This window comes from Heloderma suspectum, chromosome 17, assembly GCF_057233095.1.
Source record: "Heloderma suspectum isolate Gila_16-S chromosome 17, 16-S_ref, whole genome shotgun sequence".
Classification (NCBI taxonomy): domain Eukaryota; kingdom Metazoa; phylum Chordata; class Lepidosauria; order Squamata; family Helodermatidae; genus Heloderma; species Heloderma suspectum.
This window is the reverse complement of record NC_139474.1, coordinates 18149379-18169148: the sequence shown is the minus strand read 5'-3', so window position 1 is coordinate 18169148 and position 19770 is coordinate 18149379. Positions and strand designations below refer to the sequence as shown.

The following is a 19770-nucleotide window of genomic DNA, read 5'->3' as shown; positions in this document are numbered from 1 at the left end:
AGAGTTCTTATTCAGGCAAAATCAGTGAATAGGAGGCCAATTATTTTAGGCTGACATTTAATTAGGCATGCGGCATGCTTTTAAGACAAAAAGAGAGAGAGGAAGTAACACAGTATTTGTAAATGGACAACTACATTTCTTCTAATAGTGAACTCAGCTGGTGGAGTGCTGACAGCAAAAGCGGAACCACTGAGAAACAAGAGCGAGGTACCAGCAGGCTCAGGAGAACCCCAAGGTTTGCAGAAATGCAAAAGTGACTGTCTTGTTTCTGTTGTATGTAAGCCACTCCGGGATCATTTTTGGCTGAGAAACGGAGTAAAAATGCTTTCAATAAGTAAATAATAACTACTCTGGGAATTACTGCACTAATCATTTACTTCAGGTCATCACAAATCAAGATCCAGGATGCAAAAAAGTGATACAAAGAGTTATACCCCACTCTTACCTAGGGCACCCACTTCAATCTTAGGACAGTAAATAACCAAATGCTGACCACAAGGCTGAAATACCTGGAGCATGTTTTTTGGCTTTTTTGTAAATGATGGCCCGTCTTTTCTGGTCTCCATTTTGCCCTAACGGCCAACAATGAGATCCCAGCTCCACATCTAGCATGGACCATTAAGCACAGATTGATTCTCCCCCCTTTCTCTTTCTCATTCCCCACTCATGCGGAATGGTTGAATGAGGTGGCGAAATCTCTCCCACCGGAGAACTTCTTTTCACTGTGAAGAGGCGGCTCTCTTTGATGCGGTCAGAGGATGTCCAAAGGCTGCTTCTCTAGATTCTGCTTCTGCTCGTGGTGTGCCCGGTGTGCTGATGGGCCCGAGCAGAGGCCGTCTGCAAGAAATAAATGGCAAAACAATCCCTGTCAAAATCACAATAAAAATAATTAGACAAAGCAGTTGCGAAAGTATTTTGTCCTCCCGTCATTTCAGAAATAAACAAGTACCAAAGAAACTTTCCTTGCTTATGCTCAGGGGCACACTGGGTAGCATCCAATGTTAGTCCTATGTAGAGTAGACTCATTGAAAGGAATGAGACTTAAGTTAGCCATGACTAACTGAACTTCCATTCGTTTCACTGGGTCTACTTTATGTAGGACTAAGATTGGATGCTACCAGTTGTCCTGATGTCATTAAAAACATATTTTCATTGGGGGGAAATGGGCTTTGTGTACACCCAGAGGCACATTTCCCTGAGATTATTTAAAACGGATGCAGAATCTCAGGCCCAGAAATCAAATGCAACCCTCCTGGGGTTCAAATCTGAATATTATTTTATTTCATTTGTGTTCTGCCCTTTCACAGAATCATAGAATAGTAGGGCTGGAAGGGGCCTACAAGGCCATCGAGTCCAACCCGCTGCTCAATGCAGGAATCCAAGTCAGAGCATCCCTGACAGATGGCTGTCCAGCCTCGTCTTGAAGGCCTCCAGTGTGGGACAGCCCACCACCTCCCCAGGTAATTGGTTCCACTGTCATACTGCTCTTACAGTCAGGAAGTTTTTCCTGATGTTCAGCCGGAATCTGGCTTCCTGTAACTTGAGCCCATTATTCCGTGTCCCGCACTCTGGGATGATCGAGAAGAGATCCTGGCCTTCCTCTCTGTGACAACCTTTCAAGTACTTGAAGAGCGCTATCATATCTCCCCTCAGTCTTCTCTTCTCAAGGCTAAACATGCCCAGTTCTTTCCGTCTCTCCCCACGGGGCTTTGTTTCCAGTCCCATGATCATCTTCGTTGCCCTCCTCTGAACCCTCTCCAGCTTGTCTGCATCCTTCTTCAAGTGTGGTGCCCAGAACTGGACACAGTACTCCAGATGAGGCCTAACCAGTGCTGAGTAAAGGGGAACTAGTACTTCCCGGGATTTGGAAGCGATGCTTCTATGAATGCAACCCAAAAGAGCATTGGCCTTTTTTGCAGCCACATCACATTGTTGGCTCATATTCAGCTTGTGATCGACAACAATTCCAAGATCCTTCTCACTTGTAGTGTGGTTGAGCCACGTATCCCCCATCTTGTAACTGTGCATTTGGTTTCTTTTTCCTAGGTGCAGAACTTGGCATTTATCCCTATTCAATGTCATTCTGTTGTTTTCTGCCCAGCACTCCAGTCTATCAAGATCCCTTTGAATTTGGTTTCTGTCTTCCAAAGTATTAGCTATCCCTCCCAATTGTGTGTCATCTGCAAATTTGATCAGCATTCCCTGCACCTCCTCCTCCAAGTCATTAATAAAAATGTTGAAGAGCACTGGGCCCAGGACTGAGCCCTGCGGTACCCCACTCGTTACCTCTCCCCAGTTTGAGAAGGTCCCATTGATCAGCACTCTTTGAGTCCGATTCTGTAGCCAACTGTGGATCCACCGGATCGTTGTTTCATCTAGCCCACTTTGAGCTAGTTTGCTCATCAGGAGATCATGGGGCACTTTGTCAAAAGCTTTGCTGAAGTCCAGGTATATGATGTCTACAGCATTCCCACGGTCAACAAGGGAGGTTACTTGATCAAAAAATGAGATCAGATTTGTCTGGCAGGACTTGTTTCTGACAAATCCATGTTGGCTTCGAGTAATCACGGCATTGTTGTCAAGGTGCTTCCAGATGGATTGCTTTATGATCTGCTCCAGAATTTTCCCAGGGATTGATGTCAGACTGACTGGTCTGTAGTTCCCAGGTTCCTCCTTTCTACCCTTTTTGAAGATAGGGACAACGTTAGCCCTCCTCCAGTCATCTGGCACTTCCCCCGTCCTCCGTGATTTCTCCAAGAGAATAGACAGCGGTTCTGAGAGCTCTTCTGCCAGTTCCTTTATGACTCTAGGATGCAGTTCATCTGGCCCTGGGATTTGAACTCATCCAAAGTAATGAGGTGTTCCTTGACCATATGCCTGTCGATCTCAAGCTGCAATCCTGCCCCTTCAGCCTGTACTTCGCCTTTGCCAGCGGGGTCATAGACCCTCTTTGGGGAGAAGACTGAGCCAAAGTAGGAATTGAGCACCTCTGCCTTTTCTTTGTCATCTGTTATCGTTTATCTTTTTCTTTATCGTTTATCTTTTTCTTTGTCATCTATTATCCTAAAGGTTTTCATCTGTTATGAAAACCTTTAACCAACTGGTTTTCAAGGTGGCTAACAACAAGATCAAGAACAAATAACAAGCAATACAAATACAATAAAAACAGCAAGAGCAGCAGATGAAAACAATTAACAGTACAATCCTCTGCATATCTACTCAGAAGCAAGTCCCACTGAGTTCAGTGGGGTTTACTCCCAGGTAAGTGGATATAGGATTGCAGCCTAAAACTCCAGAGCTTAAAAGGCCTGGGCAAATAAAATTTAAAATATTTGCTAGGAAAGCCTCTCTGAGGAAGGCGTCCCGCTCAGCGAACAAGCTCTCTGCGCACGCTCAGATACATTTTGCATCGGGTCATTATGAAAAACTGGTTCTGCCGCGTGGGGAAGCACTCTGCACATGCCTCTGAGGCACCTTGCCCTGAGGTCGTTTTAGATGAACTTACTCAGCTCAGGGGGGCATGCACTCTGCACACACTCAGAGGCAGTTTGCCCTGAGGCCATATAAAAGCCTCCCTTCTGCCTACTCTGTGCATGCTCAGAGGCACTGCACCCAGTACTTTTTCTTTACACTCTTACTGACACTTTCTGTCAGTTGGACCAATCGGATGATGCCCCGCCTACCGGCGGCTCCCTTATTGCCCCTCCGAGCCACTTCCCTTATTTCTATTGGCTGAGGAAAGTGCCCGTCTGATTCGAACGTTTTCTTCCCCCCCACTTTTCAATTTTTTTCCCATTCGGGGCTCATCTTTTTTCGACCGCCCTGCCAATCATGGCACAGAGCCGTACTTGATTGGTCGGCCGTGATGTCGCCCGCCTCCTGGAGTTCGCCTCGCGATGCAATAGGCCCGCGGCTCGTCGATCACGCTGGGGCTGGGGCGGGGCCAGCGTTAGAAAGGGGGCGGCGAAGGAGGCGGCGGCCATTTTGGCTCTGCTGTGAAAGTGACAGGAGAGCGGGGAAGAGGGCGCCGGAGTGGAAGCGCCGGCCTCGCCTGGCCCCAGCGCTTCGACCCCTCTCCTTGCTCGCCCCCCCCTCTGCTCCCCGCGCCCCGTCATGTCTGACACGCGCGGCGGCGGCGGCCGTTCTGACGAGACCGGCGAAGAGAAACAGGTGAGGCCGGGGCGGAGGAGAGCGCGCTGGGTCCGACTTGCGGGCGTGTGTGTGAGGGAGAGAATCCTAATTGGTGTGGCGGCCGCCACTCCTCCCAAAGCTGCCCTCTGGTTGGTTGTCCCCGCGGAACGCTCGCTGCTCATTGGTTGGCGCGTTGCAGCTGCGCGGCCCTTTCCGGTGTGTGGGCCCGTTGGGACCATAGAGATTAGGCGGGCGGGAGGCGGCATGATAGACGTACGGAGCCCGTGTTTCCGGTTTGAAGAAACGCGCCCATCGATTCTTTCTATCCTTTCGCATCTCTATGATGAAAAGCTCTATATACTTTTTAATTAAGGGGTGGAAATCCAGTTCCGTTTGAGGCTGGAAGTGCGGATAAAGGCTGAGATGGCAAGCCTAAATTTTTTTTTTTAAATCCTACCTCTGTACCAGCCCCCCTCTGCCCCAACTTGGCGTCCCCCGAGTGTGTTGAACTAGAACTCCCATTATCCCTGGCCAGGGCATGATGGGTGTTGTAGTCCAACTCACCTGGAGGACGCCAGGTTGGGGGGTGGGTGGGTGCTCTGTATGGTAAGAGCTCTAACATGGGCACTGTGTGTGAGGTGGGGGTATAGTTCCCTGAGTGGAGTATTATGGGGTAGTGAGGGTGGTTAAGCATTTAGAATGCCCTTGAGCTGCAGGTTCGAATCCCCAGGAGGGAGATGCTGATGAGGGAGAGAAGAGAGTTGGCAGCAGCGTCGTGGGAATCTGAAATAAAAGATTAATCGTGTCTTATCCTGACTTCTGTTGCAATAGTATCGTATGTAATATATCCGTGCTGTATTGTTATTATTGGTTCTGCAGTGAAATGGAAAAGCCTGGAGGGTGGCGTGGAGCAGGGTGGGCAGATGGTGGATTGGGATCTACTGGTAGATCTTTGGATCAGTTGCAGTACATCAGCAGCAATTCCTGACTCCTAATTCTTTAACTATGGCAGCAACAAAATGGACCTTCCCCCTACCTCCTCCATGCACCCTAAACTGTACTGCTGAAAAGACGCAAGCTTGGGGTGATCAGGAGTGGGTTTTTGTGTGGAAGGGCTGTGAGCTGTTCTGTAGTGGTACTCAGAACAAATTCTTGAGCTCATAATTCTTCAATTGTAAGTATATATATTTTGCGCCACCCCCTGCTTGGTGGATATTAAGATTCTAGTTAAAAAACAAAGCAAAGCAAAGTAGATCCTGCAAGCCTGAGGTCTGCTCATGCCTGGTGTGGAGTCTGCAAGTCTCTTCAGTTGTCTGAGTGTTTAAATTTATAACCCAGGCCTCTGCAACATGGCCAGAGGCTTCTGAGTGGTGAAAGTAAGGGCTACTTGTTACTGCAACCCCAGAATGAATTAGCAGACGACTTGATCCAGCTTATTCATTCATTCATTACATTTTTATACCACCCATTTGCTGAAGCTCTCTAGGTGGGTTACAAGACAAAACTTAAAACCATAAAATACAACAACATAGTAAAGCATAACATAAAACCATAAGTTTAAAACAGAATAAAACCAAAGTAGTAACCAAGACAGAAGGCAACAGCAGTTCAAAGATCTAAAAACGCACTAACACCGCTTTTAAAACTGAAGGGCTAAAAAGCCTGGGAAAATAAAAAGATCTTCACCTAGCACTGAAAAGACCACAATATAGGCACTCTCTAGGGAGGGCATTCCACAACTGAGGAACCACCACTGAAAAGGCCCTCTCCTTAGTAGCCACCTGCCTCACCTCATTCGGTGGGGGCGCCCAGAGAAGCTTAGGATAGCATCACACTAGGCAACCCACATGGACAATCATAAAACATCAGTTCAGTCCTCCAGAGCAGCAGTTCATGGTCGGAGTGCCCTTTTTGCTTCTACTCCCCCCATTTCCTTACTTGGGGCGGGGGGAGTTCTATAGAACAGCTTTCCTGCATTCATCATAGGCAAGGAGAAGCCAGTAATCCATCACTTTGGTCAGTTAAGGCATACATTCAGAGCTAGAATACCTGCAAGACAAGGCACGGCGTGAAAATTGTGTGAAGTGAATAGAAGTGGATGTGTCAGCAGACAGGTGAAGATGGGACTCTACGTTCTGCATGGCTTAATGGCTTAGGTGAATGCTTCCGAGGAGCCCCGCCCCCCGCTCATTTTTTCCACACATGTGCATGCACAAAATAAGAGAGGATGGATCCTGCATCCTTTTTCCTTGCTTTTTCCCTTCCTCTCTGTGCTAGGCATGTGAAAGCTATCCCATACCATCCTAGAAAAGTTAAGGAAACTAGAAGTAAACATTTCCAGAAAATAGCTGAGTTAGCCTATTGCAGCAAAAACAACAGAGTCCGTGGCACCTTAAAGTCTAACAAATTTATTATGGCATAAGCTTTTGTGGACTATCGCCCACTTCATCAGATGCATAGAGTATTATGGAGGGTTCTTTGGCCAACTGAATTCATTCACTGGCCCATGTTATAGAGGAAGACCAGGTTTACAAATAAAGCCACAAGTTACTAGTCCACAAATAGGCTTTAATCTACCCACCTCACAGTTCATGCCTATGGTAATTTATGGCGCATCGACAGCCTAAGAGAAATGGCTGCCTTCTGATTTACAAAGCTTAGCTGTCTGTTCACCTGGAGGGGACTCTTTATTTGTTACAGGTGACCAGGCTATTTATAGTATAATTAGGTGGGTGTCAGCACTGTGTCATGGTCAGCTTCCTAGTGTGGAAACATTCTGGGGGAGCTAGCAGGATTTTGTCCCAAGCTATTTCCTGCACGTGACAGTTCTGTGGAAGTTCAATTAATCCTGTTTTTCACCTATTTTTTTCTTTATCCACCCTGGGCATATCTATACTATAGACATATTTGGCTTATGCTGCTTTTTCTGTCACGTTTCTTTTCCCCACCCCCCAAATAATCCTGAGAATTGTTGTTTAAAGAGGGTGCTGGGAAATTTCCTCTGTTAGGGGGTTTTTAGTGCCTCCCAGAGAACTGCAGTTCCGGTTTTTAATGTCTCTGTGTCCACTGCATTCCGGAAAGCTACTCCAAACCTGAAAGCTACTCACATTGTGCATTTCTGCTGTGGCTGCCCAAACTCATTGGCTTCTTTTGCAAGACTACTATGCAAACGCTGGACATCACGCAGAAGATGAAATGACATTGATGTTCACTGCTCTGCCTATGGTAACACAAACTCCCTAACCCTTTGAATGGGTGAGAGATGCCTGCCCTTAAGAGCTAGCCAAGAATCTCTCTTTCAGACGATGCAGGATTTTTCCAGTTTCGTTCCTGCCATGGCTGGGAGCCCTTGTGGGACTGGAATCTGTGTGCCTAGATCAGAGGCCCTGATTTGCCCTCAGGACCCAGTTTCAGAAGTATTTGGCCACTCGCTGGCCCTTTGTCAGTAGTGGGCTGGTCTTAACATGTCCATAGCCATCTTTGTCCAGCGCACACCTGAATGGCAATCTTGGCAAAGGGGGTGGGGGGGATTGATCTGAAACTGCCTTATGCCAAGTCAGACAGGTTGATCCACCTAGCCTGGTACTGTCAACTCGGACAGGCTCTCCAGGGACTCTTTTCCTGCCCTGTTAACTGGGAAGGCAGGTGACTGGACCAGGGATCTTCTGTGTGCAAAGCAGGTGCTCTGCCACTGAGCGATGAGCTTGCCTCCACGTATGCTGCTTTCCCTATCATAAATCAGGCCGTTGCTTCATCTGGATCAGCCTTTCCCAATCTGGTGCCCTCCAGATGTGTTGAACTACAACTCCCAGCATGCCCCAGCCGGGTGGGGGATGGTGGAAGTTGTAGGCAAAGACATCTGAAGGATACCAGATTGGAAAAGACTGACCTAGCAGCGAGACTACCATGGCCTGCTCCCAGCAGCTCTCCCATGACAGCTGGGCATAGTGGGAATCGCACTCCAACCCATCTGGAGGGCACCAGGTTGGAGAAGGCTGTACTAGGAAAGTTCTGCAGACTCTAAGGTAGGGGTTGGTAGCTGGCGGACCTTGGGTCAAATCTGGGCCTCATACTCCCAGCCTAGATTTCTCCCCTCCCCTTGCTGGAAATGTTTGGTTTTGGACGTAGAGAAGGGGGAGATGTGCTCTGACAAAATTCTGTTTCTCTGCAGGGAAGAAAAGGGGAATGTGTCTAATGAATCCTCTGGTTCCAAGACAATGTGTCCTCTGATGCTTTGGGGTGGGGTGGGGTGGGGGAACCATTTGAGCATACAAAGCTGCGTTATACAGACTCAGACCATTGGTCCATCTAACCCTGCAAAACTGTCTATGTTGGCTTGGCAGTGGCTTGCCATGTTCTCAGTGAGACGTCTCAGGCTGGCTAGATATTAAACTTTGGACCATCTACCTGCCAGGCCTGTGCTCTGCCACTGGCCCCTGGCCCCTTTCTGGCTTGCCGCTGCTGGGGACAGAATACTGGGTCCTGAAGCTGAAACAAACAGCTTGCCCAAAGACAGGCTCAAGTGTTTCTGGCAGAGGCAGAGCAGGTAATTGCACTTAGCCCATTCAGATGTGCTCTCTGTTTCTGGTGTCAGACTTTGGCATATTCCTCTCATTTTCGGCAGAGACCCCGTCTTCATCCGTAGGTGCTAACTGGGAGTCCAGCCTCCAAAGCCAGACCATTGGAGCTGGGGGTGGGAGCACCTGATGGGGCCTGTCAAGCCTGGGTGACTCATTTGCCCCAAATAAATGGCTCAGAAGCCCTGCCAAGCTCAGAATGCCTTCATGGAGGGCCGGGCAAAGCTCAATGCCACGGCAGCGTTTCAGGGAGCAAGAACCACCAGCAGGGTGTCCAGCTTGACAGGAGCAGAATTGACATCGGTCAGCCTCTGTTCTCTGGCTTCTTCAGGCTGTCAACATCATCAACTTCACTAGGACGAGGTCAAGGTTGTGTGATAGGAAGCTCAACTTGGTTTGTTTGGTTTAAGGAAAACAAAGCAAGTTTATCAAAGTGAAGGTCTCAGTCCCATTTTCTAAGGGCATTTTGACCATGTGCCCCCTCCCACCGCAAGATAAAACGATCTTGGAGTTTCTGGAGAGACTTGGTAAAATGTCATCTTGTCCAAGCTCTTTGGCCCACTTAATGTTGGCACCTAGGAAGCATTTTCCCCACCCCCACCGCCCTTATCTCTGCACAGGGCCTGCTCCCTAGAATCTGCAATATTTTTTCCAGTCTTGTCTCTGATGTTGGAAGGACCATAAGCGAGGTAGAATTTAGCATGGACACTTGGAACAACATTATCAGCCATTGCGTCTTTTTTAACAAACTAAGTTTCTAGCCGTTATGGATGTGGAGAAAAGTTCAGAACCTTGTGCACAGACATTGTGTGTCAGTGACTCAGAAACTGAGGGTGGGGGGAGGAGGAGAGAGGGGAGGAGGCAATGGCTGGGAACAGTACCATCGGTGCCTTTAATTTTTTGGCCTCTTTGCCCATTCACAGCCAAACCCCCTCTCGCTGTGTCCCACTCCCGTTCCTCTTGCTCTACTCCTAGCTTTGAAAAAGACTTAAGAAATTCTGTTTGACCCATCTCAAAAGGATAGCGTAGAGCCAGAAAAGTTGGAGAAGGGGGCAACCAAAATGCTGAGGGGGCTGGAGCCCCTTCCTGATGAGGAACATCTGGAGCATTGGGTGGCCTTCGCAGTTTTTCTTGTAAAGACTACTGAGGGAGTATGGTAGAGGCATATACAATTGTGCATGGTGTAGAGAGGAGATGTTTTTTTCCTCTCTCCAAACACTAGGGACCACCCAGTGAAATGGAATGAGCGCAGTAGTTGCAGGATAAAGAGAGAGGTCTTCACACAACTCACAGTCAACTTACAGAAGATCCAGGAGATGGCCGTTAACATATGGGGAAGGATAGATCTGTCAACAGTGATTGGCTGTGATGGCTAATTGCAGCCTCGCTCAACCTGGTGCCCTCCAGATGCGTTGAAATGCAACTCCCATAATTCCCAGCCAGCATGGAATTATAGGAGGGTTGTGGGGGCAGCGGTGTCTGAGTCATCTGCTTTTTCGGAACACTGCCCACTGTATAGCAAGGAGCTCAGCCGCAGCCTGGTGATGGAAGCAGTCAGCCATGCCCCAGAGATGGGGTGTCCTTCTGGCTGTTTCTTTTCATCCAGTGCTTAAAAGAGAGGAGATGCCTCTGGTTTTAAGGATCGTGCAAAGCATTCAGTTCTAGAAGTACATCCCATTTGCCCATGCCCAATCACAGACTATTCATCCATCACCATTATCAGACAACAATAAAATTCTTGCCTTTTGTGCTACAAATTAGTAGCAATGCCCCATCACCATTGGTTGAAATGCTGTGATGTCATGGAGTCCTAAGGGGCTTGCAGTGTTGGCAGGAAGAAGAGTAAACAGATGACGAGAGCTGTGTGGGCCAAGGAGAAAGCAGGAGGGGGGATTTTACATATGGACTGGCCCTTGGAGCCAGATGTTTGACTGCACATTTCCTTGTTAGAGCCTTTGAAACCGTACAAGGTGAACTGGAACTAAGGGCAGGATATGGCTGATGGTGACATTTGAACTTGGATATGTTTTCCGGGCACCGACATGGTCATTTTTGGGGTGCCAAGTGAAGATGTACTTTTTTCCCCAAGCATTTGGACATAAGTTATGGGCCAGTTGTTGTGGGCTGCTTTTGTGGTGTTTATTCTAGGCAGGCAGACAGGGCAGGGAGTGGAGATTTTGTCTACTGTATTGTTTTTAGATTATGTTTTTATTACATGCATTTGTATTACTGTGCTGATTATAGCTTACGTTGTTTTTCTCTGTTCCATTATGGATTTCTGTATGTGTGTGTGTAAATCACTTTGAGACTGCTTTTTGCTGTGGGAAGCGGAATTTTAAGCATAAGCATAATCTGTTGGATGCAAGTCCTGCCCTCGTTGCAGTGATCTCTGCTAGGAGGTGTAGGAGGGTACACAAGGCCTGCGGCGTCCCTCTGGAGTTCTGCTCAAGTCCAGCATCCTAACCCTATTTTTCAACTTGTCCTTGGCAATGAGAGTCCCTGAGCTGAGCCGTTTTCAGCCCATCGGGGCTGGCCGTGGGGCTCTGTGGCAAGGAGAGAGAAGAGAATCATTGTGACCTTCTTCACAGGGGTGTCATGAGAATGAGCCAGGGAGTGAGCAGGATAATGCATGTTGCCCTTCAGAAATGCTTTTTAAACAGTGAATAACACATTACAATCTTGAGAAAGAATATGACAAGCTTTGGGCTTTCATTTATGTTGGGACTTTTCAAAGTGACCAGATTCTTGTCTTAAGACAGCACATGGCTTTGTTGATACCTTTCCTTGTGTGTAGGTCAATCTAGGAATCGGTCTAAACTAGCCTTCCTCAACCTGGTGTTCTGCATATGTGTTGGACAGCAGCTCCCATAATTCCAATGGCCATGCTGGCTGGGAATTATGGGAGTTTCTGTCCAACACATATTCACGGCACCAGGTTGAGGAAGGCTGGTTTAGATGGCCTTTGCGTTCCATCCACTTCTGTGCTTCCACTGTTGTGGAGAGAAGGAGGTCACCTTACCAGGCTGATACTTTTTTTCACAATTGTGTGCTTGTCTTGTAGCCTTGTGTAGGATTTATGGCTCCCTTTTTTCCATACAGAAGGCTTTCTGGTTTGTTTAGGGATCATGTGGATCTCTTGCTTGGTCTTTCATGCTGGACTGGCTGGCCTCCTCCTTGAGTCAAGAAGGAAGCTGGCATGTGCAGTGAACAGCTGTTGTCACTGTGTTCTGGGATTTGTTTGGGCGGGGGTGGCTGCAAAGTGATATGAAATGTCAGCCTGTCCTATCCCAAATCATCCAGGTAGGTAATGACAGATTTGTAAAAGGCAGTTCTTCCTTCAACAGACTCACACGCAGACTCACAGCCCTCTATAACATTGAGAAAAGGCAGTGCACACTCAAAGATGTCGGGATGAGCTGGGTTTGTTAGACAAGGGGCAGCTCACTCAGTTGTTGGAAATGCCGCCCTCCAGCATGCCAGTTTGTGAATAGTTCAGGATGTTGTAACCGGCATCCACAACTCAACAAAGGGCCTTCTGGCTGAGAGGTCTGTCATGGACATGCAGCGGTGGCCAGTGAAAGCGGAACTTGCTTCTGTCTGGGTTTGGTAGTACTGTTCTGCCTCTTCATATCTCTTCCTCTCTTGCAGTTAGTGGAGCAGAGCAGATTTGCTTGATCAGAGTGGGGGCGATGAGAAATCAACCTCCATATTTTGTGTTTACATTGTGTTTTGATTCCAACCTTTCTTGAAAGAGCCGTACAAGTCGTTACCCCACCGGGATCCTCACAGCAACAGCAACTCTGTGAAGTAGGTTGGGCTGAGAGGGAGTGACTGGCCCAAGGTGGACTTCATGGCAGTGCAAGGATTTGGACCCGGGTCTGTGCCCAACACTCCAATCCATCTTGTGCTGGCTGGGGATGATGGGAGTTGTAGTCCAACACATCCAGAGGGTGCCAGTTTGAGGAAGGCTGATTTAATTGCTAAGCCACAGGGGATTTCCCCCCTTACTCTTCCCTCTCCTAAGCAAACTTAGATGGACCCTCATCTCTTGGGCAAACTGCATTCTCACAGACATCTTCACTCTGAGTAATGCCTATGCGTGAGAAGGTTGGGGTGTAAGTCTTTAGTTAAATATCTAGTGCGGATATAACACTTGATTTCTTTGCAAGCCCTGGTTTGCTCATTGAGAACCAGCCTCACAAACGCTCACTTCGCATTCCCTCTTTTCCCCTTTCAAAATCAAAATTTCTGTCCACTCTTCCCTTATTGGAGTTAGCCTTACATGTGCCTAGACATGAACCATGTTTAATTGCTAACCGAGTTCTCTTGTAACCATAGTTTGCAGATTGGGAATGGATGTTTCTTCCCCTGCTCTCCTCTGTTCCAGAGCAAAAAGTAATAATTCCCCTCTACTCCCGTGTACACATTTACCACTTCATGGGTGAGGAAGTTAACCATGGTTAATGCTAACCTGCTTTCCTCACAGTCATGGCGCGCAAACCCACGTCAAGCCACACTCTCTAGTGGAGATTTGCAAGGAAGCTACGCTTAGAGTTAACTGTTGTCAGCTTTAGAGCAGTTGCAACGTAAGTTCTGTTTGCATGGGACTTAACAGTTTGAATTCGTCTCTTGATTTCTTGTGCCTTTTTTTCTTTTAGGATACACAAGAGAAGGAAGCTGTCATCCCAGAGAGAGCAGAGGAGGCGAAACTAAAAGCCAAATATCCAACCTTAGGACTTCAGAAGCCTGGCGGTTCTGACTTCTTAATGAAAAGACTCCAGAAAGGGGTAGGGGTGCCCCCAGAGGCTTCTTTTTGAAAGCTGGGAGGCTGAGGGATCACTCTAGGACTGGTGCTGGCTACTAGCCTCGATAAGCTGGAAGCACAGTGTCTTCTGGATGGTGCTATGGAATGCTGGAGAGTGATGTTGGGGAGGCACAGGGGTTGGGGGAGGTGTTGCTGTGTTGGTCTGCTTGGGCGCTACTTTGGGGTAGGTGGCTGTTACAAGAGAACCTTCCAAGCCAGTCGGATCGTCAGTCCGATCCGACACATGTTACACCTCTGTAGGCCCCGTCCACCAGGAAGTTCCCCTGCGCAAGCCCCATTGAGATGGACATGCCAAAGCATCTCTCAGGGTTAGGATCCCCTAAGAGACCCAGAGGCCATTTTGCTTGCCCCAGGGACTTTCCCTGCCCCCCAGCAGCCTTGACGATAAGCAATATTACCGCTGGCTCTACTAGCAAGACAGTTACTCATCAAAAGGATGATGGGGGAGTGGAAGAATCCTGCGAGTCGTTGCTAAGCAACTGCACGACAGCCCCCTGATGCTTTTGGGTTGTGGCAGGTTAGCTCTGAATCCTCCCTCCCATTCTTCCTTTCAATAATTTGTGACAGTGTGGGACTGACTGAAGGGCTGTTCTTTTGCTGGTGGGCCAAATGGTGGTGTTTCCTTGGGCTGAATTTGGCACCCTCTGCTTGTTATTGGTCTCCCTTCTGGATCTAAATTCTTCTTTGTATTCCCCCCTGCCACCCTTCTGCACCTTTCAGCAAAAGTACTTCGACTCCGGAGATTACAACATGGCCAAAGCAAAAATCAAGAACAAGCAACTACCAGCTGCTGGGACGGACAAGAACCTGGTGACGGGCGATCACATCCCTACCCCGCAAGATCTCCCGCAGAGGAAGTCATCCCTCGTCACCAGCAAGCTGGCAGGGTAACCTGCCATCCCAATGGGGTTTTCGCTTTCCGTTTCTGTTTTGAGGGTATTTTGGTTTTTATTTTTTTGTCAAACCGATTGAACTTTGCTGTATCATAGGGCTGGGATGCACAGAACTCTCATAAGCTGTTGGAAATATTTGTGGCCATCAGAACCAGAAGCTGGAACAGGGACTCATTTGCAGAACTGACTTGGATTTTCTTGCAGCCAGCGCTGGGCAGGGCACCGTGCAGTGGATCCCCGGGTCAAAGTCTGCTTTTCTTTAGCTTGCAGTTGCTCTTCCCTATGAGGCAGAGGAAAACCACACTGAAATAGGGCCCTGCCTGTAAGCCTGTCCTTTGTTGCGGGAGCTGGTCTGCAAGCAACAGAGGGACCCTAAGAACAGAATCACAATATTAATCACAAGAATAAGACTTAACATTTATATAACACTTTGCAGGGGTACCAAGCGCTTCGTACACATGGCTGTAATCCTTACAACAGCCCTGCGAGCTAGGTCAGTATTTTCATCTCCTTACGGCTGGGGGGCGGGGGGGGGGGAGTGCCTCAGCTAAGAAAAAGAGGGGCTTACTAAAAGGTCATGGCAGAGACAAGATTCAAATTGGGGACTCCTTGAGCCACATCACTATACCAGCTCTCTTAAGGAGAGCCCTGCTGGTTTAGTCCAAGGACCCATCTAGCCCAGTATCCCCCCCCTCCCCCCAGTGGCCAGCCAGCACGCATCCAGGAAGCCCGTAAGCAGGGCATGAAGCCCAACAGACCTCTCCCGATGTTCATTCCCAGCACATAGTGCTCCAAGATAGTCTGCCTCCAAACATGGAGGTTCCATTGAGCACTTCTGGCTAATAGCAGTTACGAGGCCCTGTGCCCCCCAGAAAGCAGCCTGAGCTGCTCTAAACCTTCTCGAAGCTAGAAGTCTTGCACAATGTCCCCTTAAGTGCAGGGGTGGGCAGAAGGTAGATCTCTAGATGTTTGGGACTTCCAACTCCCAGAAGGCCCTGCCAGCATGGCCAGGGGTAAGGAATGCTAGGAGTTGAAGTGCAGAACTTCTGGGGATCTACCTTCTGTCTTCCCCCTGCCTTAAGGCACAGGTCGAGATGAGCGTCCATCGTGCCTCGTGGCCTAATATGGGCACACACGCTGAAGGAGGCATATCCCGCGCCCACTTCCCACGCCACCCCAAGGAGGGCCTGCATCTGCCCTCAGAGGCCGCCCGACCTAACCTTTGCCCACATGGATCTTAAGATGGAAGCTGCCTTCCCCAAGCTGGTGCCCCCAGATGTGTTAGACTGCAACTCCCATCATTCCCAGCCAATATAGCCTTTGTCAATATCACTTCTGCAGGCTCTAAAGGACATAAGATCCCTGATAGGATAGCTTTTATTGGGTAAACATAGGTAGGTGTAGGGAGCATATGGAAAGTTCTCAGGACTCTTCAACAACCAGAAGCGGAGTGCTTTTCCAGCCCAGGTGAATAACTAGTTCAGGCTGGGGGTAGATCAGGGTCTCATCACTCCTCCACAAACTGCAGATGACTTGCAGCCTGTTCCCATCTCTAGAGCTCTCGCTCAGCCACAGCCATTGTTTGCCTCCGGGGCAGACACTTTGGCGGCCGGATGTACGCTGAGGTCTGCCAGCTGCCAATCCCTGTCCCACATCTGTCTGGTCTGGTCAGTTTTGTTCCCTAGACAGCTTTTGGGGGCAGGGGGTTGGACAGCAGTTTGTAAAATCGGGCTATGCCCTCCCGCCTGTTTTTGAAAATAATAAAGTTCTGTGCCAAGAAAAACAGGGTTCTGCATTCTGGATCAGTCATGGGAATTGTAGGGCCACACAAATTCTCAATGCTTTTCAGTCATTATGATTATTGGGTGGGAGAAATCTTAGTCAACCATCCATTGCCTGGCTTCTGACATTGCACCAAAATATTGCCCAGCGTCCTTTTGAGCCTATTTTCGTAGCCTTGAGGACTAGGAACTTGATTTTGTTTTCAACTGAATTCTGGGATTCTCAGGATACTGAATTCTACACCCACTTCCCAATGCCACCCTGTACCAGATTACAGGATTTGTACAGCCCTGTTTAAAGGCCGTGAGACTGACTTGGTCAAAAGTAACCCTGACACCAATTTTGTTCTTTAAAAGTCAATTTTAAATTGGTTTTTTAATTGGTTACAAATAAATATATATCCAATGCAGTTAGTAATCATCAGTAAAATAGCTCTTATGCCTAAGGAAAGCAGGTTAGATTCATATTTGAGAAGAAGGAATAAATAAGATAATCATGGTCAGTATAATACAACCACTTGAGATTAGGGCATGGATAGTGGTTGAACACTGTCCACTGGCAAGCATCTTGAAGGGTGTATATGTCAGCTTGCAAAACCAGATTCTTTTCAAGATATTTCTGGATATTTGAGAAATCAGTTTGGCTGTCACCACGTGGCTTTGTGGTTGTCTGCACTGTGATGCTTTCAGTTCTCACTGTATTGAACTCCTTTCCCCAAAGATCTTTAGCTGAGTGTAGCCACCACATGAGAAAGTGCTTCCTTGGCTCCTTGCACCCCCTCCAGCACTTACTGGATTTTCAAATGAACAAAATTTAGTGCCTTAACTGGGATGAGTTGTCACTGAGCTGGGACCTTAAAAGTTTGTTTCTGGCTCTGACAGCTGTCATCAGACCTGAAGAAATTTCTCCTCCAAGCTGTTGCTTTCCTATCACCTGCCCTAGATCTCTGTCCCAGCAGGATCTTTTGAGTTCCCAGAAGTTATAGGTTGGGAGGACCATGCCGTCAGCCTGTGGTGAAGTAGAGAGAAGCAATTGTTCCTGATGACAGTCCATAAGAACCTTGGGATACTTAGAGTAGGAGTGCTTTTAGTAGAACAGCTCCTGCTCTAAGAAAGCACAAAATACCAATGTGCTGCAGAAAAATATTAATGTGCAAGTTGCTTTTCCCCAAGGCTTTATAATGGCCTACGGTAGTTGGGCAAGCAGAATTTTGCCTTGTTCGGCACAGAGCTGAGCTTCTGAATGAGAAACAAATTTTTTAAAGGCAGGGAATCATGAATCCTATTACACTCCTGGGCTATTGCCTTGTAAGGACATCTGAAAGTTCTGCAGCCAATTTCCTTAGAATGGGAGTGACTTGTTGCATTCTGCCTTCTTAAATTGGGGACTCTTCAGGCTTATCCTTGACAGACGAGCTGTGGGGAGGACACCTTGTCCCTGTGACCGGTAGCAATGCCGCCCAGCCCCTCACTATTGTGAGGGATGTTGCTGTATAGGACCACCTTTCTCGCCAGCCTGACTTCTTGCCCTTAAGGACTAGAAACTTTGAAATTAAAGATCTGGGAGACTATATTCTGCATTTGCTTGCAATCCATGCAGCCCACATGCTCTGTGTTTTGGTCCTTGCTGGTTGCCTGCCCCACCACCCGGTTGGCAGGTGAGATCCCAGGGCCTGCGCAAGCTGGCTGGTCTGTGGCCTGGATGGACTGCTTTCCCCCTTTCAGGGACATATGCCCCTCTTTCCCAGGGGTTGCTTCCCCAATGCCTCTGCCCCAGGAACGTGCTGTCAGTCTGTGTCTGAGGATCTCCTGGGCTGCAGGTTGAACCCAAAAGGTTTTGAAGTGTTCAGATGGCTTTGGCTTAGAGGTACAAGAGGAACGAGTTTTCTACCTTTGGGTTTTGACATCTGTTCTTTTTCTAAACTGAGCAGGGGCAGGCTGAGTACTAAGGTGTGTGTGCTTGGGGAGTCTGCACAAAAAAAGCAGTAGAAAAGCAACAATAGATTATTAAAAGAGGATTGCAAAAGTGGCTTGCCTGAGCAACCAAAAAAAAAAAAATATTGCCTTGCATTGGCCCAGAAGTCCCTGTGGGTCTTTGTACCCTGGCATGTGCTTACAATCGGGGACGGAGAGCCCCAGGAGTGGAACCAGGCTCTCCCCCATTCCCCCACATCGGTCTCTTTGCAGTTTTCCTCCGATGGCCCCTGTTCATTCTCCCAACCCCAACCCTGGCTCTTTAGTCTGCATCTCTGTGGGATGTGTCAGCTATAGAGCCTCTGTGAAGGAGGCTTCCAGAGGCAGGGGGATGAAACCAGCATGGGAATCCATCTGAGGAATGCTTTCACCCCGTTTTTGCATGCCGTAGCAGCATCCCCCTCCCACACATACCCCAAGCAAGCCGGCGTTTATGCAAGGAAGGGGTGTGTGCATGAGTGGAGATGTGCTGGCCTTGGGTGTGTCCATATTTTTCCTCACCTGCAGCGGCCAGGAAGGTCATTATGTATGAAGCCCAACTGAAAATATGAGGCCGTCAGGTTCCCCTCGCAAACGCAAAGATGTTTCTGAGCTCTGGATAGGTTCTCTTAGGATGCAGGACTGCACCTTTAGCCTAGGCAGACAGCCCAGGGCTCACAATGGATTAGCTTTCTATTAATGCCCCTATTGGGGAGCTAGGATCTGGGGTGGGGAGACTCAGGATCTGGAAGGCATCTCCTCTTTTCTAAATTCCTTTTAACGCCACACTCTGTTGCTCTCTTTTCAAGTGTCCCATCCTGATTCAGATGCGGGGAGTTCTTCCGTCTTTAAATTTTAATTTAAAATGTATTTGACTGCTCAGGCACAATAATGAACTTGGTCGGTGGAATAACTCCCAATTATTACCGGAACACTAACAAAAGCATTAGTTTCTCTCTGTGTTTCTGGATTACAGCACTGTCTTCCCTACCTCCTACCTTCCCTCTTCCTGTTCAGGTACTTCTGTAGCTGCTGCCTCTACGTCTGTCACATCGGGTCAGGCCTTCTCCAATCTGCAGTCCCTCACGATGTGTTTGACTACAACTCCTACCACCGACAGCCAGCATGGCCATGTGGATGGTGGGAATTGTAGTCCAATGCAACTGGCTGCATTAGATTGACCTGTCATGAAGTTGTCCTCCCTTGCTCATCCAAGCTGTGCATCTTAACTTTTCTGTGAGGCTTTTAGAACTGGTCACATTTGGAGGTGGGTTCTTGGTTTCTTTCTCTTGGCTCTTTCACAAGGCTTCTCTTCTCTCCTCAAAAGGCATCCCTGCTTCCTGTTCCTGTCTGTGTCCTTGGAGCCTGTGTAGTCTCCTTAACCAATCCTGCTGTTTGTCCCAGCCATATCTGTAAATAGATAAGAAACATATATATAAATATAAATATATATATAATTTTTTACATCAGCTTCATCTCTATCTTGTAGTGATTGCTTTTTTCTAAAAAAAAAAAAAAAATGCAAAAAGCCCCATCCCAACCGCCCCCAGCAGCCACCGCAGCCCTCCATAGCACGTCACTGACTATCTGTCAGCTGTTCCATTAGGCCT

General features: G+C 48.1%; 1 protein-coding gene across 1 annotated transcript; it reads left to right on the top strand.

Annotated features, from left to right (window-relative positions):
* The first annotated feature begins 3992 nt into the window (after positions 1 to 3992).
* On the top strand, positions 3993 to 18293 carry ENSA (endosulfine alpha). Its single transcript, XM_084824350.1, has 3 exons — positions 3993 to 4170; positions 13367 to 13495; positions 14254 to 18293. Exons 1-3 carry the CDS (start codon positions 4114 to 4116, stop codon positions 14422 to 14424), a joined length of 357 nt encoding a protein of 118 aa, XP_084680476.1. The 5' UTR covers positions 3993 to 4113; the 3' UTR covers positions 14425 to 18293.
* The last annotated feature ends 1477 nt before the right edge of the window (positions 18294 to 19770 follow it).